Source organism: Bos indicus, chromosome 17 (assembly GCF_029378745.1).
Source record: "Bos indicus isolate NIAB-ARS_2022 breed Sahiwal x Tharparkar chromosome 17, NIAB-ARS_B.indTharparkar_mat_pri_1.0, whole genome shotgun sequence".
NCBI classification, from domain to species: domain Eukaryota; kingdom Metazoa; phylum Chordata; class Mammalia; order Artiodactyla; family Bovidae; genus Bos; species Bos indicus.
The window spans coordinates 51,419,553-51,441,972 of record NC_091776.1 but is presented as its reverse complement, the minus strand read 5'-3'; the positions used below and the strand labels follow the sequence as shown (position 1 = coordinate 51,441,972).

Below are 22,420 nucleotides of genomic sequence, written 5' to 3'. Positions count from 1 at the left end.
TCAGCCTCCAGGCCTGGCTGTCCTCACACACAACCGCCCCTGTGCAACTGGGTCCCCCATTAGAAAGGCCGTTTGTTCCCTCCCTGAGTCACGACCTGGCACTCTGGGCACAAAGAAGCTGCACGTCAGCAGTGGGGCCTCAGAAGGACCTCTGGGACAAGAGCTGGGGGTGGGGGTGGGGCAGGTCACCAACTCAGGACCCCAGCCATCCCCAGCCTCTGCCCCTCCCTTCCACGTCCACAAAACGTCCAGAAACAAGACCACCCCTCAGGGCTGGGGTCAAGATGAATGAAAGCAAGTCTGTGAATGGGGCTCAGATGTCCCCCCGACCCCACCAGCCTCAGCCTTCCTGTTGGTGCAAAAGCTAGTCTGATGGCCCCCAAACATCTCCCAGAGATGAGGCCGGGGGACCGACACCGACACGGGACCGACACCGACACAGCCCCGACAGTGCCTGTTATCTCTGGCTTCTCTGGGCCCATCTTGACACCCCTCCCATCTCACAGATGGGAAAACTGAGGCTCAGAGACAGTCCACTGAGCAGGGGAGGCAAGGGCCCAGCCATTCAGGCTCTAATAAACAATGGGGACACGCTGATGGCTTCCACGGAGGATGTGGGGTCGGCATCGCAGTGTAGCTGATGAGGGGACGGGTTGACACCGTGACCCCATAGCAGTGGATACCAGAAGGCTCTGCCCCTCCCCTCAAGGCGCCTAGGAGAGCTGCTGCCACTCTGTCTATAAGGCCATGATGTGCTGGCCCCAGAGGCCACGGACGCTGTCCCCCAACAACATGGTCACACAGACCCATCTTCTGGAGGACAAAACTGAGGCTCTGAAGAGACGAGGCCAGTCTGAGAACACCTAGAAGCGGAGCCTGGCCCCTGCACACCACACCACAGACCCCATAAGGGCACGTGTCAACCTCCTCCCCACCACACAAGCTGCAGGGCCTGCATACACATCGAGGGCGATGAGAGCGGCCAGAAACCACTCACCTTTCTTGGCTGTCTCCATCTCTTCTTCCGTCCAGCGAGAACTCTCGTTCATCTCCATGGAAGCTGAAAAGGAAGATAGCGGGTGTGTTGGCGGCAGTCCGCAGAGGGGAGGTTTCTCTGCCTCTGGCAGCTTGGGGCACTTGCTGGGATGGGGGGAGTGTGTGCAATCACCCCATTTCACAGATGGGGAAGCTGAGGCAGTCCAGGGCCTCTGCATACACCTGACAGCTTGGTGACTGCATTAGGGCGAGGAGACGAGAAGGGACACAAGCTTTGGATGGGCAGGGACCTCATCTGAGCATGGACTCACTAGGGCCGGATGAGTCTCTGTGGTGGGGGCTGCCCCGGGTGTTGCAGGGGCTTGAGCAGCAGCTCTGGCTTCTACCCCGCAGGGGCCAGGAGCCCCGACTCCAGCTGTGACAATCCAAAATGCACCCAGAGGTGGCCCCCTGTCCCCTGCTGGGGGACCCTGTTCTACAGGGTGATTATTAGACCCTGTTCCGACCTGTAGAGCACATGGAGGAGGCAGCTCATGTTCTTGAGAAGTAAGGCAGCTGCCCTCGGGAAGCTGGCCAAGGAAGGGTCTGCCGTGGCTATTTCCGAGCCTCTCCTCCGAGATCCCCTACGCGTGAGCCCCGGTCCTTCCCTGAAAGTCGCTTGAGACGTCGTGAGAGGGGTGAGCATGAGGGACGTCAGCTTCATGGACTTGGTGCCTGGAACACCGCCAGGCACAGAGTATGTACTCGGTAAAGGCTGCTGACCCCTGGGGGAAAGTCTGGGCAGCTTCCCCAGCTCCCTGCTGCCATGGCCAACTTCCCCTCCCCCTGCCTACAGGACCCCCAGAGGGAGGCTCTGGAAGCCGAGCCTGGGATGGGGAGCCCGTCAGAGGGACCAGGCTCGTGTTTTCCACCCCACTGCCCAGCCTCAACATTAGCTTGAGGTCCAGAAGAACGACCCTAGAGGTCAGGTGCACCAACACCCTACTGAAAAGAGCCCTCCTGCCCTGTGCCTCCGGGCACGCCGGCACCAAGGGGCAGCCGGCAAGAGCTTACAGGAGCCGAATGGTATTTGTGGCCAGTGGGCTGGGTTTCAATCCCAACTGACTCCATGACTTCACGGAGGCAATGTCCCTTCTCTCAGGCTCAAATAGCCCATCTATGAAATGGGTACAAACGATCTCTCGCAGGGAGAAGGGAGAGAAGCCTGGCACAAACCTCGGGTGTGGACAAGGAGGGCATCTGTGAGACAGAAACCATCCCTTCCATCAACTCCCACCCCAGGAAGACATCCAGGTGGTTGGGGCCTCAGCCTGAGCACTCAGGCCTCGGGTGGAAGTTCCCGCAGACACAAGAGGGCAGGCTCCAAACAGCCAAAATGGTATAGACAAGCACACACCGGCTGCCCCCCTGTGGCCAAACTTGGGAATTGCTATGCAATTCTTTTTTCGCCCACCTTAGGTTCAGAGCACCTAGGGGTGGGCATCTGTTGAGCAGGAGAAACTGAGGCCCACAGAGGTGATGGTACAAACCCAGATGCCTCCCAGGGCTGGAAGGGACAGCAGCACTCAGGCCCTCTTGAAAAGGGGTGGGTTTTTTGGCCATGCTGTGTGGCTTGTGGGATCCTAGTTCCCCAACCAGCAATTGAACCCGGGCCCACGGCAGTGAAAGCCTTGGGAAGACCCGAGGGCAGATCTTCTGATTGAAAAACAAAACCAAACTGGTGCTCTAGATTTGTAGGTGAATTCTCCAGCTCTGGAAGGATCACAGCTGAAGGCCAGCGAACCCGCCCCAGGCACTGTTCTAGGCTCTTCCTACACACAAAGTCACTGAAATGCTCAACCCCACAGTTACAGGCATTACTCACAACCCTGGTGCTGATGAAGCCAGCAGGGTACAGAGAGGTCAAGGAACTCACCGCAGGTCAAATAGCAAGTTTGCAACCAATGTGGGGATTCTGAGCCCGCTGGGGGTCAGCGCCCCTTCCCCAGCCCAAGACTCACCCAGCTCAGCGCTCTGCTGTGGGGTGACAGCCTCCTCACTGTTGGCCTCGTTGGCCATCGAGCGGGTGATGCGGCCTTTGCGTCTCCCCTGGCTGTTGGCGGTTTTTCGGCCTTTGGAGGTCACTGCCTCCTTTTCATCATTGTCTTCCCCAGATGTGTCATCCGTCTTCTCCCTAAAGGCCAGAGAGGGGAGACAGGGATGGTTTCACCTGGGCCAGGAACCTAAACGGCAGTTTTAAGATACCTGCTTTTCTTTAGCAAGATGAGAGCTGGCTGCCAGCGATTTTCTACTAGTCCATGGCAGTGGAAAAAGGGGGGAAAGCTCGGGGTGACGCGGTAGCAGTCTGCAAGGCTCCTTTATTCACCAGATTGAGGGAATGAGGCTGGTAGAGGTCTGCAATGCCATCTTATTTATCAAAAGGGAGGTGAGAGCTGGTAGCTGTCATCTGCTTTATTCTCCAATAGGGATGTGGGCTGGTAGGTAACTGATTGGCTTATTTTATTCATCCAATGTGGGTATGGGCTGGTGGCTATCTGCAAACCCATTTTTTTAATTATTTATTTGGCCGGGATAGGTAGGTCTTCATTTCTCCAAGGGCTTTTCTCTAGTTGTGGAGAGTGGGGGTTACTCTCTAGTTGTGGTGATCAGGCTTCTCATTGCAGTGGCTTCTACTGCTGTAGAGCGCCGGCTCTAGGGCACATGGACTTTCAGGAGTTGTGGCTCCCGGGCTCTAGGCTCGTAGGCTCAGAAGCTGTAGCACATGGGCTTAGTTACTCCAAGGCATGTGGGATCTGCCCAGACGAGGGATCGAACCTGTGTCTCCTGCATTGGCAGGTGGATTCTTTACCACTGAGCCACCAGGGAAGCCCTGCAAGCCCATTTTATACATCAGCTAGAGATGCTCTCTGCTATCCGTTTGCAAGATTACTGGATTAAATGCATAGGGGTGCAGGCTGGTACACCCTCCAGGCCACTTTACTCCCCAAAGAGGAGATGTCTCCCTGCAAACAATGCTAACTTTGCCTTCTGGGTTATCATGGGCCGCTGGGTCTTGCAGAAAACGCGAGAGGAGAGTATTCCGCCGGCCTGATGCGGGCCGAGTCAGGTGTGTGGGGAGCATGTGACCTCAATAGCTGGGGCTGGGACTTTTCTCAGAAACCGACTCAGGGGAGTTTACTGCAGGGCCGCTCAGATTTATCACCACCGCCTTCCATTCATCTTCTTGAAGGCCCTCGCGGGAGCGTCTGGGAGACAGGGGGTAACGAAGCCAGATGTTCTCAGAAGCCACATTCCTGAGCCCGCTCCAGGTACCTGGCGCTGAGCTGTGCCCACCCCCCCTTCACCCCTTGCTCGGAGTGAATCTCCAGCTGGCGGTGCTCCACCCCTGGCAGGCACGGGAGGCCGTCAGGGGCCCCGAGGCGAGGCTGTGCCTTGATCTGCAAGAACTCACACTGACAGCGATAATTCTAAAGGTGAGGGCTGCCGCCTGTGTGTACCTCGTCCTCTCAGATCTCCCCCCTCCCTCTCTCAGCTCTCAGGAGACTCAGCTGAGGAAAGGGGAGAAGACGGGGAGGTGGCGGAGGGGGGGCGAGGCAAAGAGTTCCAAAGTCATTGCCTGGATTTATTAGCTCAGGAGTAGAGCTCAAATGAGCCATCAGTCTCTAAGGTCTCCAGAGGCTTCAAGAGAAAGGGCGGGCAGGCGGAGGGAAGAGAGAGGAGCAGGCTTCCGGAAGGGGGGAGGAGGTGGGTGTGTGCTGCCAGGGGACCGGCAAAGGAAAAAGCGCTTCCCTTCTCAGCAGGAGATCTGCTGTAGATAGATGGCAAATGCTCACACACCTTTACGGAGGGCGGGTGGCCTGCAGGCTGAGTATCGACCACGGCCCCCCTGCTCGCCTGCCTGCCCGCCCGCCTGCCACCTGGGGGTTGCGGCCGGGCCCCCGGCAGGGCGGCCGGGCTGGCCTTACTTGATCAGTTCCTCCTTGTCATTCTCCACGTCGGGCTTCTCCTCCTCCTTCTCCACCTCCTTCTCCTTCTCCTTCTCATCTTTCTCCTCCTGGCTGCTACGGGGCATCTGCTGCTGCTGCTGCTGCTGCTGCTGCTGCTGCTGCTGCCAGGCCCCAGGGGAGGGCAGGGGGTGGTGGGGGAGAGAGGGACACAGTCAGGCAGGCGAGGCTCTGCACCTGGACTGAAAGAGCTGGAGGGGATGGGGAGTCCGGGGGAGCCCCCTTCTCCAACACCTGCACTGTGAACTGGGCAGAAAGCCCCACAATCTGGGGCACTGGGAGGCAGGAGTCAAAGGGCAAGGTATAGAAAGTGTTCGTGTCAGACGCCTGGCCTCTGGCACTTGGTGACTGCGTGACCTTGGATGAGAGTCTTAAGCTCTCTGTGCTCCGATTCTTCCCTTTGAAAGCATGCCTACCCCTCAGCCACGCATAGGCAGGCTGAAACGAGAGAATGCTTACAGAGTTGGCATCTGGCACCAGTATTTAAGCGTGGTGGGAACCCCAAGGCATGAGGGTGGGGCCCTAGTCAGCTTCAGGCAAGAGCAGGGTGAACACAGGGAAAACTGGGTCATAGCCTGAGGCCCCTGCCTGCCTGCCTGCCTGACTGCCCCAGACAAAAGCTCAGGCCAGCTCTCCAGGCCTCAGTCTCCACGTCTGTAAAATGGGTAGATGGAAGGGCTGTCCCCAGGCCCATTCCAGGATGGCTGCTGCTATGACGAGGGCCTGCTTTTGCTGCCGCAGGCCTGGTCTTCCTCTCCAGTCAGTCAGCCCTTGAAGAGGAAGAGAGCAGGCCCGCTGGACAGGAGAGATCAAAGGGGCTCACAACAAAACCAGCCCCCTTCCCGCAGGCCTGTTCCTTTCATCTTCTTCCCGAGTGAGTGAGCCGGAGCTGGCCAACCTGCCCCAGTCAGCCAGGCTGCTGACCCTGCCCTCGGCAAGACAGGGAGGGCGGGCGAGCGCCTCCCCACACCGCCACCCGACTTCCTTTCTGTCCTGCCTGATTTCTTTTAAGCCACACACTGATTCTCTTAGCCACCCCCAAAGTGCTCCATGCGGGCAGCTGCCAAAGCAGACCATCTTTCCATCCCCATGAGTCAATGAAAAAAAAAAAAAAAAAAACGAAATGCAAAGCCTTTCAATGTGTGCTGAGGGGAGTGGTCACACCAACATTTAAACCAAGGAGAAAGAAACCCAAGCAGATGGAGAAGGTGAGGGCATAGGGCAGGGGGCTCCCTTTCTCCCCATCTTTCCTGCACACCAGGAACACATGCCCATCCCCAGCACAGGCTGCCTTGGCCACCTCCCCCAATCCCCCCGCCCTCCTCTGTAGCTTTAATTTATGATTCATAATACGGCTGAGCACAGGGGTCAGCTACAGGCAATCTGTACAGAGCGGGGGTCTGGGTATTCATGGGAACCGTGGGCTTTCTGAGACTGCAGCAGTGTGAACCCAGGAAGCTCCTGGCTCAGGTCTGCCCCCTTCCCCAAGAACCTCCCTCTGATCTCTAAGAGGAGGGGCAAGGGGGCAGAAGAGCCTCCCTCCGCCCCCTGCTACGTCGCTGTCAATTCCCAGTGGGTGGCCCAATGTCTTTGAACTGTCCCTCACCACCACCCCAAACCCTGAAACACTAAACTTCCAACCACTAGGGAAGATGGAAGGCGGGGCAGCAGGGACCAGGATCCAGAGTGAGGGGAGATGGCATGGCCAACTGGGGAGGGACCCTTGCCCCGTGGGCTGCTCGGCATGGCTGCTGTCTTCACCTGTGAGACCTGCCCGGCTTCTGTACACTCAGGAACCTGACACCCAGGGCCCGGAAGGGCAGGGCTGGGGCTTTCCAACCTCAGGGGGCTTGATGTCTCCTGAAACATCATCGCTGGACTTTGTGCCAAGAATGCCCAACTGGGCTGCAGCTTCACTCCGAAGCTTTATCTGCTGTCCCTCCCAGTGGTTGACTCCAGGAGCACCTGTCATTGTTCCCTGGGTATAGGCTGGGGGCAGTGTCTTCAGCTCCCCCAGGAATCTCACCCTTGGGCCACAAAGCAGGCCACTATCTGCCCCCAGCACGGCCAGCAGAGGCAGCTTCCGAATTGCTGACCCAGGCAGCAGCGTGCCGCAGACCCCAGCCCTGCACTAACACAGCACGACTGACTGGGGCTGCTCCCAGGAAGTCTGCGCCTGCGCCCTCCTGCCCAGGGCCCTCCTGACTCAGCCCTCCCCACATCCTCCAAAAGCCCCACTGAGGAAGAGGCCAGCACTTTCCGAGAGCTCACTACCTGCCCAACACTGTGCTGTGCACGGTCTATTGATCAGTTCCTGGCCCCTCTGAAGTCCTGAGGATAAAGAAGATGAAAAACCAACAGTAATGGTGACCTGGGGTTCGTCCACTGTGGCCACTCCTTCCCTGGACCAGACCATGCCGAACGCCTTGCAAATACTCTTTCATCTACCGCCCTAGCCTACCTCTGTCGGGAAAGGACAGGGACCACTGCTCCCATTCTGCAAGAGGCAACTGAGGTTCAGACAGGCACAGCCTCACCGTCTCAGAGGGAGGGAAAAGGGGGGGCTCTCAGAGATGGGGAGCAGGCCTGATCCTGTCATCCCCAAAGCCCCTCTGAGGGTTTCACCTGACTCTACACTCTGGTTGGCATCATGGGCTCAAGTGGGGCGTCTATGGGCATCCTTGTCCCTTTTCATCAAGGCTACCTTGTCCCTCTTGCAAGATTCCTCGAGCCCCTACCTGGGCCTGGGCCAGCCCATAACCACCCATTCCCCTGTATAACCATCAACATCACAGCATTAATAATAAAAATAGCTCCCAGTGCCCCGTACCTGGCACATGTTTTATGCACTTCCTCATCTCCTTTACCAACCCCCATCACACTCCCATTTTACAGAAGACGACGCTAAGGCACAGTGAGGGTGACTGACAAAGCTGGGCAACAGCAATGGCAGGATTCAAACCCAGAGGCTGAGTTGACCCCAGGCACAACCAAGCCCCTCTCCCGTCATCTCCAGCACGCCACCCCGCCCCTGACTTCCCCAATCCTGCCAGTCTCAGAGGGAAGCTCTGAAATCCTGATCCGCACCAGAACCTGGTCATTATTCCTGCTGCCTCCCACCCAGGTGTGCAATCCCAGTGCCAGATCCCGTGGCCTCCAGCTTGACACTCTTATCAAGCCCCCCAGGGCAGGGGTGGGTGACTCCCACATCCCATCCTCCGGGAGAAGTGACTTCAGGGTCACTCTGGAGCCAGGGCACAGAGCCCCATGGATGGGCTCCCGGTTTCCTGGGGCCTGAACTCCATCTTCCTCTGAGGAGGTGTCCCTGTACCCCAAGCTGAGTGATGTGAGTGGAGGGGATGAAAGAGAGAAATCCCAGGTCAGTCCCGGCCTGAAACCTGGCTTCCACTGGGAGGGACCGTCAGGCACAATAGTGACCAGCTGCCTGGGACACGTAGGAGGTCAGCAGGCTGGTGTCCACTCGATCCGGGAGATTGATGGAGCCAGAAGGAGGCCCCAAATCCCAGGTCCCTGTCAACTAGCTCAGTCCCTGATAGCCTTCGAGGACAGCAAACATGGTGACAGCTAACTCCGGGACGATTCACACCTACTAGAGCTTCGCTTCTAATCTTAGGCCCATCATTGATCGAAACTGCACTTGCTGGGTTTCACGGGCAATTTAGAGCCACTGTTCTCACAGCTGCACACTCAGGTCACCTGGGGAGCTCTGGGAAGTCCCGATGCCCAGACCCCACCCACACCAGTCATATCAGGACCTCAGGGTGACAGTCTGGCATCAGCATGTTTAAATTCCCAGGTTATTCCAATAGGCAGCTAGGTTTGACGATCAGCAAACTTTTTCTGTAAGAGCCAGATGGTAAACACTTTAGGGCATCGGTCCATCCGTCTCTTTCGCAACTACTGACTCTGCCGTTTATAGTGTGAAAGCAGCCAAAATGTACACAAGTAAGCGTGGCTATGTGCCAATAAAATTTTATTTACAAAAGCAGGTAGGGGGCCAGATTTGGCCTGTGAGCCATAGTTTGACCACCGCCTGTCCCTGACAAGCACTGTTCAAGCAGAAATGCACAGTGGGGATACTGGAAAAACGCAGATCCTCACTCAGCATGCCTAGAGCAGGCCTGAGAGTCTGCATTTCTAAGTAGCTCCCAGGGACCACCCCATCCCCCAATGCTGCTGGTTCCCGGACCACACTCTGAGGAACCAGGCTTCTGGGGCAGGGTCGGGGGGTGGTCCTTGTTTCACAAAACACACCCAGGACCCTGGCCACTAGCAGCTGGTGATGCCCGTGGGTCCGGGAAAAGAACCGGAAGCCAGACTCCACCATCTCAAACGATTCTGGAGCCCACGGTGAGATCTACCTGTGCTTTCCAGACACACCACCGGTCATGCTGACAACGGGCTTCGTGCCCAGTGCCGGGACGCGAACGCCACCTCCCAAACCACAGCACAGCTCTGCAGAATACCTGACCAGATCTAGGGGTAGCCAGAGTCCTCAGTTCAAATCCCTGAGAGAGCCCTGCTCACTGAGCGCTGAGTGCTGGACAAGCAGCCCGTCACTGAGCCTGCGCTATGCTAAAGCCCCAGACCGGAAGCAGTACAGAAAACATTATGAATAAAAACAACAAATACTGACAAAGCACAACGAACATGGGACGAGGCCTTCTCTTTAGTTCATACCTGTCGTTAATAACAGCCTCCCAACAGTCTGTTTTACAGACAAGCACACAAAGACACAGAGAGGTGAAGTAGCTCGCCAAAGGTCACACAGCATTTTCCTGGCAAGGTCCCACAGACAAGTGCTCAGCCTCTCACCCTGGACTGGGGGAATCACAGGCTCCTCTCGCTCCCATTTAAGCCAAAGTGTGCCTATGCCCCTTGTTTATTCCCTCCACAAATACACTGTGAGCCCCCATGAGGAATACCAAATTATAGAAAATACCATCCCCAACATTACAGAGCTAGCACTTCAGTTGACAAAGTCAAGGAACGAAGTTGACAAAGACAGGACGCGTGGAAGCTACAATGTTAAGAAAATTTTTAAAAGGTCCAGCACCTTGCAGAGGCAACAGCGATTTACCCTGATGAACAGGGAGGAGGGAGGAGGCCTCTGAGCTGAGCCTCCAAAGGCTTTTGGTAAAGAAAGGTGAGAGATGTTTCAGGGAGGGGGCCCACTTGAGCAAAAGCAGGCTGAGAAAACGCCCACTGTCCTTACCGAACGGTATACTGGACGTGGCGGCAGAGCCTGGCCAGCTTTAACACCCTGGCTCAGAAATATGGAAGGCGGTTACTTCCCTGGTGGTCCAGTGGTTAAGAATTCGCCTTGCAATGCAGGGGACGAGGTTTCAATCCCTGGTTGGAGAACTAAGATCTCACATGCCCTGGAGTAAATACGCCTGTGTGCCACAACTAGAGAGCCTGCGTTCCTCAACTACTGAACCCGCACGACACCGTGAAGATCCCGCGTGCTGCAAGTAAGACCCGACGCAGTGAAATAGAAATAAACAAACAAACATTTTAAAAAGAAGAAAAAGAAAAGGAAATACAGGAGGTGCCCTGACGACAGGGGACAGCCACTGAGGCCTTTTTCAGAAAGTGGAGGCGGGGAGGGAATGCCGTGTTCCACCCCATGTTGCGGCTGATGCAGCAGCTCGTCAAGGGAGGAGTGTCTGTCAGTTTGAGGAATGAGAGGAGAGTTCAGTGAAGAGGCGGGAGCGACCGTCCAAGGAGGAGTTGGTGAGATTTAGTTCTCAGATGGCAGGTCCTCCCAAAACCTGACGAGAATTTCCCAACACCCAGCAACACGGACTGCAGCAAAATCTCACTCATTCATTTGGTAAACACTCTGCTGAGCATGAACTATGTGCCAGTGAGCAAATCCAGGAGGGGTCTGCCCTTGAGAGTCCCTCTCTTGCAGAGTGAAGGGACATCCTACGAGTCCAAGGCTTGGTGGGAGGAGTGAGGTCAGGGGTCAGGACCAAGACCCAACAGTTTTCTGTGGCTGGCAGGCCCTCCCTGACATTCGGCCCCCACCCTTCTTATCTAGTCCGTGTGTCTTCCTGGAAATAAAACTCAGGCCGGGGATGCCTTGTTGACCTTTCTAAGACACACAGATACAGGTGTGCTGGGCCGGCTTGTACCAGCTCACAAGTGCAGACTTCAGTTTCCAGGAATTTTGCAAGTTAGCTGTTAGAAACAGCCATTCTTAAAAGTGGAAACACGTAACTTTATGATGAAAGAAATTATAGTAAAAACAAAGGTAGTAAGTACTCAAAAATGCACCCCTTTCTCATTACTTGACTGCACTGGCTGTGGTCTGTGCTCTCGTATGCAGCTGTACCTACACGGTGCGAGTGGGAGGGATCGCGTCCCACCAGGTGTCAGGCACGCCCCTTTCCAACTCTACATTCAGCTGGTGGCCTGGAATCAGCGGGGTAGGAGTATTTCCACCACGGCAATCAGCGCGCGCTACAATCGGGGCTTTGTGCCCTGAAAGCTGGTTGTCAGACACTCACCAGCATTCCACCGCACACCGATGCATTCGCGTAACCAGAGCAACATCCAACACCCACACCCGTCACGTCTGTTCTGCCTTCGAGAAGACGCCTGCTTAAGGCGGCCAAGCCTCTGCTTTAACTGTCAATCAATCTTGTCTAGCCACTTGGGATAAAATCAGTGGTCCACACCTCAAGGCCGGGTGATGTAGCTCCTCCCCTGCACACACACCCCTCCTGGAAGATGTCACACTGGTTCCTGCCTCCTGCCTCAGGGCCTTTGCACTCAGGGTGCCCTCTGCCTGGGAGACTCCCCCTCCTACTCTGCCTGACCAGTTCCTCTTATTGCTCAGGTCTGAGCCCAAAGGATAGCTCCTCTGAGAAACCTTCAGGATTCTCTCCCTCAAAGCTGCCTTCTCTCCTATGTCAGCTGCCTCCTGACCCCGGCTCACCGCCTGTACCCCTGGCCGCCCCCTCAGATAACCATGTAATTTACTCGTGCACCGTCGATCCCCCCCGGGGGGCGTGACAGCTCTGGGGACCTGGTTTGTTTCGTTCACCATGGCATCACCTAGAATGGTGACACTGTGAAGGCAGGACAAAACGGACTGGAGCTTGGCCACTGTCTCCCCCCATCCCCCCGACGGGGACCCCTCCTGTGGTGACCCGAGCTGGCACAGGCCCACACGAATGCTGCTCTGCTGATAACTCTTTCCTGATTCTTGGCAGCCGAGCTTAAAATGCCCGGATGTGAGGTCTGTCAGCCCCTACCTCTCTCACCCGCCGGGAGGTTGGACTGATCCCTGCTCACATTTGCCACATCTTCCTGTCTCTTTGGTATGGCCTGCCTCAGACAGTGCAGAGAGGGAGCTGGGTCTGCCCTGCCACTGTGTCACGGCTGGTGAGAAGGCAGTGTCTCTCTTCCCCAAACGGCAGCCCAGCTTGTCGGGTCCCTGGGGCCTGGCCCCTCCAGCCGCCTTCCTGGGAACCATGTGCCCCGGGCGGGGATGTATCTGGGAGACCGTGGGCCTGGACAAGCTGTCCATAGGTCTCTGCCCACAAAACTGGGCAGGGGATCAGGGACATCTGCTTGCTGGAGCCCTAAACCTGGACATGATCCCATCCAGCCCAGCCTGCCCCCAGCAGAGCGGAAGTGGCCACCTCCTGCAGGCTTGGGCGGCCCGGGAGAGTCAGACTGACCCCCAAGCTGGAGGCCCAGCCAGGGTGGCGGTCTGGGACCGGCCCCCTCACGCTCACCCAGCAGGCAGGGAGCAGCACAGCCCAACCTGGAGGCAATGTGGCCGCGACTGGCAGGCCACACGTCCCCTCCAGACTTTACCAGGCTGAGCCATCCAGTGATATCATCTGCCCGGGGCGCGGTGGGGGGTGGGGGCCGGGCAGCCAGGGTCTGGGAACCAGCACCAACTGCGTGGTGGCCGCCCCCTCCCTCTGGGGACGGCCGCTTGGCTGGCCCTGCCCTGGAACGCCTTCCGGTCACGCTGTCCCCCGTGCAAGTTGCCCACGGCGCGGGAGTCTCTGGAGTGCAGAGCAGAGCAACTGGGAACAAGGTCACCTGTCCCCCGGCAGGGACCTGGGTGAGGAGGTGAGGGAAGGGAAGGAGGCTGAAGGAAGATGAGGGATACAGGGGAAGGGGCAGGTGTGGGGGAGAGACAGACACAGAGAGAGAGGAGAGATGGGGGAACAGGGCTGCAGGCCAGAGAGAGGAGGAAGGAAGTGGCGCCCTGTTCCCCAGACGTGCTCTTGCAGCTCCCAGGAGCGGAAGGCTGGGTGCCCTGTCCCTGTGCCCGTCTACGAGGGAAGAAAAGACAGACCATGTGGCCTTGAGGAGACCACAACCAGCCCAGCTCCCAGCTGCCCACGTGGCCCTGAGGGGTCAAAGCGGGGTGGCCGCACCTCCGTGGCATACCCCCCCATCGCCAGGAGTCCCCCCTGCAGAGCTGGGCCACTGGTCTCAACCCCGGTTCCCCGACAGTTCACACAGTTAAGTCAGGGAGAGACTTCTGACCACAGCATTCCTGGGCTCCAGCACTGCATTTAGCTGGGATAATGTAGCCCCTCTGTCCATGAATCATGAACTATAAACCACAGTGCCGTCACTGGTGCTCCGAGCTGGTCCCCGCCTTGGCTGGTGACTCACCTCAAGGAGAGGACGCGGGGGCCCTGGCCACAAGCTCACTGGCCACTCATGGCTAGATCTTGGGGACTGGGGTCCAGGGGGTGAGGGTTCCTTGCCAAAGCTCAGGTGTGTGGGGTTGGCAGGGGATGGGTGTGAAAGGGTTGGAATTCCTGAATCTCCCTCTGTCAGGATAGGGGAAAGCTTCTGGCAAGTGGATGGCACCCTCTCTCTCTCTTTTTTTTTTTTTTTGGCTGCGCTGTGCAGCATGTAGGATCCAGTTCCCCAGCCGGGGATCAAATCCGGCCCCCTGCATCGGAAGCATGACGTCTTAACCACTGGACCGCCAGGGAAGTCCCCAGGATGACACCTTCTCTGATATTCCAAATGGCCAACAGGTGTCCCTGCTTCCAGCCACTGCAGGGCCAGGCAGCCTTGCAGTGGACGTCAGAGCGGCCTTGCGTTCTCGGGTCATCGAGGGTCTGAGCCCAGAGACATCTGTTTTGAAAAGACAACGCTTTTCATCCAGGAATTTTATATGTGCTTTTGTAATCATCCCCGCTTTTGAATGGCAACCACCACCATGACGAACCAGGGGCCCAGCACTGGGTGTGGAGAGGGTGTCACAGAGCGGGTGTCACCTGAACACATGAGGTGACATCCTGCTGCCTGCTCTGTGGTTAAGCATCATGGCAGGAATATGCAGACATGCGGGATTTGTCCCCAGGATGTAATGACCAGGCCCCTTCCTAGAAGAAGCTTGCTGCCCCAGCTGCCAAGAGCGCACTCAGCCTTTATGGCCTCTGGGCTAAGGCCTGGCCCTCTCTGCCCACCTGGGGAACCTGGGAAGGTGTTAGCCCACCAGAGAATCTTCTGTCCATGGGATTCTCCAGGCAAGAATACTGGAGTGGGTTGCCATTCCCTTCTCCAGGGGATCTTCCTGACCCAGGGATCAAACCCACATCTTCTGCATTGGCAGGTGGATTCTTTACCATGAGCCACCAGGGAAGCCGGGTGACCACACAGTGTCATACATCCAGCACCTCAGTGCAGGTGGGCGACGAGGGTGGACTTTGGAGAAATGGAAGCAAGAGGGCCCTGAGGGGCATCTGTGGGCGGACAAGTTGAGCGGCCCCTAGTGGCCGTCCTTAGCTATGGCGTGGCCAGAGCCACAGGAAACACACCAGGACCACAGCCTGTCCCAAAGTTCTGAGCTACTGGAGTGGGCCAAGTGTTGGTCAGACACAAGGATGGGACAGCCGAGCTGTCACCTGAGCACCTGCTGTGCCTCTGGCAGACGGTGACTGCTCCCTAGCCCACAGTGAATCACCCTCCAGGCTCATTCCCAGCTGCCACTTCCGGCTGTACAGAGCAGAGGGTCTCTGCCTGCCTTACCACTCCTCACCGCCCCCCTCCATCTGCTCACAGTATTAACCCACGGGGGTCGACCACCACGGGCATCCATCCATCCATCCACACGTAAGCGCCCAAACAGATATACCTGCCCACAATCCATGCCAGGCTGGGGCACCTCCACCCACCTCCTGAGAGATTTATCAGCAGGATCACAGGTTTTATAAAATCATGGAGAGAGAAAGCAGCTCAGATTCACTCCAGTAAGTGCATCTTGAATTAAGAAGAGGGGCTGCGGGGCCTGTGTCTGCCTTTTATTTCGCTGTCACGGGGCCAAGAGATGAGTTATGACCACAAAGTCAACACCTGGGGTGACCCATTTATCCCGTATTTATGAACAGGGCTGGCGGATGGTGGTGAGGGCGGTGGATCTGCCTGGCACAGGAGCCCTTCCGGGGTTTGTGTGTAAATCTCTGTCCCCGGCGAGGCCGGGACCACACCACGCCTCCTTGCAGTCCCCACTGATCAGAGGGAGGGGAAAGCCCCAAAGGAGATGGAGGCCTCCTGCCCTGCCTTCTTCTCTCTTTCTGCATCCCTGTTCCACCCTGGGAGCCCCAGCCTGACACATCAGCTTGGGCAGAGGGTAAAACCTCACCAAAGAAGCCCCATGACCCCAGCATCACAGCCACAGCTGACCCAGAACGACTCAGATGAAAAGAGGAAGCAAACATTTCTTCTATAGCCATAAAGCACTCCAGGGCCCCCAGTGCCCTGATCCTGGCCTCTGTCACAAGTCACACATACTCTCTGTACCTCCTCCCTGAGCCTTATCACACTCTAGCCCACAGGTCCTGTGGGCTGAGAACAGATTTCAAGAGCAAAGATGAGCTGTCTGGCCTATACAGCATATTGTTGTCATTGTTTCATACATGACCTAAGAATAAAAATCAGGCAGTTTCACGTAATTCCAGATCTCCAGGTCATCATTATAAAAAAAAAAAAAAAAATCAGATCTGGACTTCCCTGGTGGTCCAGTGGTTAAGAATCCTCCTGCCAACGCAGGGAATATGGGTATGATTCCTGGCTCTGGAAGATTCCACATGCTAGGGGGCAACAACCGTGTGCTGTGCACCACAAGTACTGGGCCCACACGCTCTACAGCCTGTGCTCTGCGACAAGAGAAGCCACCGCAGTGGTAAGTCCTCGCACTGCAACCAGACAGTAGCCCCCGCTTACTGCAACTAGAGAAGGCCCAAGGGCAGCAATGAAAAACTCATCCCAACCAATAATTAACAAATAAATACCATTTTAAAAAGATAAATTAGATAAAATTTTTAAAAAATCAGATCTGACAATACGGGGCCAAGTAGTCAGCTGGAGCTGATGAGGTACAAGCTAGCTAGTTAACCCCAGGCCTCACCATTCCCTATTGTCTCCCATGGATTCTCCATCTCTTCATTCATTTAAGACCCTGGAAGGTACTCAGACTCCTGCTCCTAAGACTCTCAGGGTGCTGTGCACTCTCTCGTGCCCTGGTGCTCTTGTACCTGCTGTTCCCTCTGCCCAGGTCACCCTCACCTCTATCCTCGTCCTCCAGGGGGGCTGCTCCTCAACCTCATCTTTGGCACCCCTTACTCGATGGAGCCTCAGGCAGACCACTGGCACGCTGACTTGGAACCACCCCTGTACACCTGGTCTAGATGACTGGGCATGGAGCTGCCATTGTCAGCACACAAGCGTCCAGTGGACAGATGAGTCAGCAAGCAAGGCATAATGAAAAGCATGGCAGCCAGGACCAGGGGCGTCAGGCACTGACAGCCCCCCACCCCCCAGGACTCCTCTGGAGATACCCCCTCCCTACGGTGACGCCAACACACAATCTTTCTTTGCCTCCCTCCATGCAAATGTGGTTTTTAGCATAAGGTGAGGAGAATGCCATGTCTCTCTCCATCTGACTCAGAACACTTTCCTCTCCTAAGCACCCAGCCCAGCCATAAAAAAGGGCCTCATGAGCCCATCCACAAGGTCCCTACAAAGGTAGGGAAGCAGGGGTTCTGGTACACAAGAGATGCTCAAAAAATACCTGGCGATGTTTTTAAAATCAATCTAGAGGCCTGACTTTCCCCCTTTGTTTAGCCACAGTCCACGCCATGCCCTACTGCCTTTTATGCCAGCATAGTTAGGCTCTCTGCCTGGCATTTATTTGAGTTCTTGCCTCTCAGTCTAGAAAAGTTCCTAAACGCACTTCAATTTCTAACATGTGGCAGCTAGGTCTTTAGAACTGACTCACTCCAAGCTAGTACACCTCAGTTTTACGCATCTGTAAGATGGGTGAGCAGGCTGGCCAATTGTGGCCGTGCTAAACCTAGAAGAAAACCCTATCCTCAAACCAATCACAGCCACCCTTCAACGACTGGGCCCACAACAACCAATACTCTGTCTCAATCATTTTGGCCTGATGTTCAGGATGCAGTAAGGGGTTGTCTATTGCCCCCTGCCAACAGACTTGCTTCCCTAATTACACGTGGCTTAGCCAACAGGGGAATGGACTCACAGTCCTGAAGCACAGTTTCCAGAACGCAAGAAAGGAGACAGGGCATGTGTAAACCAACCCCTCAAAGGCTGTGGCCTTGATCACAGAGTAGCTGCTTCACAGTGGACACTGGAACCCCATGGGAGATGGCTGGACTTGACACCCTCAGGGTCCTGTCCCTGCTGGCCTCGGAAAGGAAAAATGCCAATGTCAGCGAGCACTCACCTACCAGAACCTTTGAGTCTTGCTCTTCCGTCCTGCTAATTCTGACCTTCGTCCCTTTCCCTTGTCCGATCTCCCAGGCCAGAGGCCCCAGAGAAGGATATGCCTCAACTAGTTCCAGTCCAGCATGTAGCAGCAGTGTCCAGCGCCTTCTGCAGGGTCCCGCCTACAACCCCCTGCCTGCAGCACAAGTCCACCCTACTATCTCCCAGCATTCCCTCCTGCCCTCAACCTCAGTACTCCCAGCATCGGCTCAGGGCTGATTCTCATTAGCCCAAAAGTAAGACTAATCCTTCCCCGTTCCTCTGTCTCCCCGAAGCCAAACACTCATGAGCCCCCTTAAAAATGTGTGCCACTGACCCCCATCATCTTTAACATATTTACTAATTTTTTGTTAAATGAATAGCCTTTTCCTCTAACTCAGTGGTCAGCAGACTTTTTCTACAAAGGACCAGATGGTGAATATGTCAAGCTTTGCGGTTTGTCATGACTATTCAACTCTGCTGTTGTAACAGAAAAGCTGCCATGGTAATTCCTCAACAGGTGTGTGTGGCCCTGTGTCAATAAAACTTTATTCACAAAACAAGTGGCTGGCCTGACTCACCCAAGAGCCTCAGTTTGCCAAGTCCTACTCTAACTTAAATCATCCCTCAGTCATATACAGTGATGTTTGAAATATGGCAATTTCAAGTACTGGCTACTCTTTTCCTTCAAAAATACATTACACCAAAAACTATTAAAAATTTTTAAATGTTAAGTTTGTGAGCCAGTCCAAGTTATCCCGGAAGCCCAGGCCTTGGTCTGGGAATGTGACCCTATTCACCCCAGAGCCTATGGGTCACCAAGTCAACTGTTCTAGAATTTTCCAGGCTAAAGATGGAAATGGCCATTTCTCCCAGCTCTCTTCCCTACTGTTGGGGTACAACAAATACCCCCAGAGAGGGTCTCCCAGCTGCCACTGAGAGGACCCCAAATGAGGGACCCACTGCTAAGAAACATGTGGAAACATCACTGCAAGCGGCAGTCAGGCCTGCCAGCTGCCAAGCATGCTGGGAGTCAGCCGCAGAGCATGCTGGGAACCCATCCAGAAGCCCGCCCTGCCCCCTTCTCACCTGGCTTTTGCCGCGGCGCCGGTAGCTCCGCCTCACCAGGCTCTTATAGTTCTCATTCTTCTTGGTCAGGTAGTAATAGAGGACACACTCAGCCACTGTCTGCAGGACAGAGAGAGAGAAAAGACTTCTGAGGAGTGTGCAGTGTGTACAGTTGGAGCAGGAAGCCTGGGTTCAAATCCCGCTTCCTCCACACGCTGGCTGGGTGACCCTGGCTAGTTTACTGAACCTCTCTGGGCTTTGGTTTTCTCACCTGTGTCATGGGAGTACTATCGCATACACTTCACAAGTTTGTCATGAAGACCAAGTAAGTTAATATACTTACGTGTAAAGGACTTAGGACCACAGAGCACGCACTGCAAATGTGTGACCTCTCCGTATGGTGGGGGCTGCTACTGTTAGCAGCAGCGACGATAAAGCCGTCACAGGCCATCCACTCGGGAACAAGGCCTCCAGCTCCCCTGCAGTCTCCTTCCTCTCACGCCAGTTTCCTTCTCCCTAATACTTGGGGCCCTGAGTAACCTCTTCCAAGCTTCGTGCATTCAGCCTGACTAATGTCCCCATGCGGCTCTTCATCTCTTGGGACGTTTCTTTTCTCTGTTGTGGTCTTTTCCATGTGGACCTGACACCTCCGCGTGCTGAGTAAGTGGCTGGTTCTCTCTGAACCCCACCACCTCCTCCTTGTCCAAATGAGACCAGTAAGAGGGCGTCACCCACAGAGAGCAACTGGAGGACAGAACGCGATGATGCCACGGCCTGGGCCCACTCCAGGTGACAGCTCGCTTTTGCCGGCAGCCATTACTGACATGATGTAAACTGTTTCTGTGATGCCCGGAGCTGATGCCAAGCCAGGAACTGGCCTCTGAGGGGCAATCCATGAGGGCTGCTGGGTGCAGAGGTGGGCTGGGCCTCAAACCCCTGCGTCCTCATCCACTCCCTGGAACGGACTGTGAACAGAGATGGCTCCCAGGCTAAACCTGACCACACGCACAACCCGCAAAGTAGTTCAGAATAACATTTTATAATCAGATGCCAGTATCTGCACACTGGGGGATGTGGGTGTCTGACTTCCCCTTGAACAATTCACGAGAGTGCCTGCCTGCGTCGGACAACCAATGGGCTGGCCCTAAGCCTTAGTTGCCCCTGTGGGTGGGCACGAGCTGGCCAATCCACTGGGCTCCCACCCTGCTATTGGCCTCACTCACCGTCAGGGCACACCAGTCCCCAGAGGCACAGCAGGCGGCTCCAGCTTAGACCCTTCTGGAAGCTCTATCTGAGTCTCAGCTTGGGCTGCCTCTTAGTCAAAGAACACCATAAAGTTTATTCTCCAGCACAGAGACCTCTGATTTCCTCATTCAAACAGCGCTGCTCAATTACCAATGTCTGAAATCCCTGCTTGAATCTCCGGGGAGCCCCAACCTAGAGTCTCCTGCATTGTCCACACCCCTAGTAAGAAGCTGTCACTAACTCAGGGGAGAGGCTATTTATGGGCTTGCTTCTCTGCACTGGTTTTTCAGGCCAGGAGAGATTTCGCTTCCCCACGCTGCTCCATCTCCCTCCTTCTATGGGTATCAGTTCATTAAGGGCAGATGCTGGGAACAACTGTTACCCTTTAAAACATCCGCCTGGATCCTGCTCCAACTGCCCTCCCAAAATTAGAAAGCGTGAGGCCTCCACTAGCAGGGTATCTGCAAAGCTAGGGGTGGGCAGACACCCCCACACTGAGAAACAAGATTCGGGGAAATGCTGCTTTAAACACCCAGACAAGCAGCTCCAGAAAGTAAACCTTTTCAGGAAGCTTGTCTGGCTCCACCCCGATGATGCTGGGGTCCAATGGCAGACTCTGACCTAGGGCCATGTCCAGCCCAGCCTCGTGGGTGCACAAAAGGGGGCGTTACCATTCCCTAGGACGTTCTGTGTCCACCTGCCAATAGGGAGCTGGAGCAGAGAAGGGCACCGCCCCTGTGGAGCTCCAGTGTCAGTTCTCCATCAAGTTTTATCCAAAGGGAATGAGGACTTTGCCAGCCACACGCGTCGCTTGGCATAAGGTGTGTCAGCATAGAGTGACCATCAGAGGGACCTAGAAAGGTCATTCCATCCAGCGCCCTGGAAGACCAGCACTCTTGCCCATAAAGCCTTAATTAGGATGCCAGGCACAGCACAGCTTCTAGAACCCAGGCCCAATCTGCCAGGATGCTCGCTGCCACGTCGGAGGAGGAGCTGGTGCACACAGCTCTCCTGGGGTTTCCCAGCCTGGAGCTCCGCCCCCGAGGGCCCGGGAGGCTGGGGCGGGGCCTGTGGCTGCTCCCAGGAGGGAGGCAGGAGGGAAGCGCTGTCAGACACAGCAAGGAGAGCAAGGGGCCGGCAGGCAGAGGCCTCGTGGGTGGGGAGGGAGGGTCCTTCACCAGCAGCCCAAGCGGCTACCCGCAGGAGTGGACGCCAGAGGGGAACGGGGAGGGGCGGGCGGCGCTGCACTCCTGGGCAGACTCACCTTCCTCTCCAGGAATGATGCGATCAGACCGAAGTTCTTGGGGTGCTGCATGAATCTGCGGGGAGAGAAGGGCGGGCCTGAGACCAGGCCGAGGGGGGCTGCCCGGCTGGGCGGCCGCCGAGCTCCCGGGCGCCTGCCATCTCCGCGGGCCCGGCTGGACGGGCGCCGCCCCACTCGGAGCAATTAAGCCCAGGGGGGTGTGGGAAGGGCCGCGGCGGGCGGGACCGAGGGGTAAGAGAGGGCGTTCCTTGGAGTGAGTCACTGGTTTTAGCGCCTTTGAAAATACATTTGTTTGTCCTGCTAGAGGCGGGTTCCAGGAAAAATGAGGACATTACATGCAGCCCTGTGGTGGGGTTCCCCCCCTTTTAAAAATCTGCTTTTGTTTCTATCTCCGGCTGGGCCTGGGAAGCTGGGCCTCGCCTGGCCCACACGGGGCCCCCACGGGTGAGGTCACGGCGCAGAATCTCGAGGCTGCCGGGCCTCCCCGGGAGAGATGGGAGCAGAGGCTCCGAGTGCCCGCAGGGAGGCGGGCAGGAGGCAAGCAAGCCCAGGAGGAGGCAAGAAGGGACCGAAGTTGGAGGGGTGGCGGGAACTGGCGCCCCACCAACTGGCTTCCTGCGAAGCCGAGAGAATTACTGGGAAAGAGCTGGGCCAGGCTGAAATGTCAGGGCCACAGGAGCAGGCGGACGGCGGGGGTGGAGATGTGGGTCACGGCTGCTGGGGCCCCGGGGATGCTGGGCGGGGCCTTGGCTGCGCCCCCCCCCCCCCCCACAACACACCACCACCCCGCGGCCTCCCTGGGGAGGGAAGAGGCTGCTGGGGAGGCAGGGGCCCCGGGTCCCCCACCCCCACCCCCAGGGAGTCCGGGCCAGGGCTGGCGATCATCCTGCCCAGCCCTCCAGATGGTTGGGCTGGAGGCCAGCCGGCCCCTCCCTGGCTCCCCAACCAGACACTGGAGAATCCGGAACAGCCTCTTCTGTCTTCCCAGAGGAAGCCGCGAGTCAGGCAGGCTTCCCGGCCTGCAAGTCCGCCTCAGGCAGCTTGCAAAGCTGGAGGCGGCCTA

At 56.5% G+C, this 22,420-nt stretch overlaps 1 protein-coding gene across 18 annotated transcripts in view; it reads right to left on the bottom strand.

Annotated features, from left to right (window-relative positions):
- NCOR2 (nuclear receptor corepressor 2) overlaps positions 1-22,420 on the bottom strand; it is a 237,298-nt gene that overhangs the window by 73,131 nt on the left and 141,747 nt on the right. For 16 of the 18 annotated variants that reach the window (XM_070769371.1, XM_070769385.1, XM_070769387.1 and 13 more), the window contains 5 exons: positions 21,358-21,412; positions 18,870-18,968; positions 4,962-5,104; positions 2,997-3,169; positions 998-1,060 (listed from right to left, as the gene is read on the bottom strand). In XM_070769371.1, the coding sequence (XP_070625472.1) occupies positions 998-1,060; positions 2,997-3,169; positions 4,962-5,104; positions 18,870-18,968; positions 21,358-21,412 (533 nt within the window). The remainder of the gene's footprint in view (positions 1-997; positions 1,061-2,996; positions 3,170-4,961; positions 5,105-18,869; positions 18,969-21,357; positions 21,413-22,420) is intronic. The other 2 variants (XM_070769374.1, XM_070769377.1) reach the window with 2 other exon arrangements.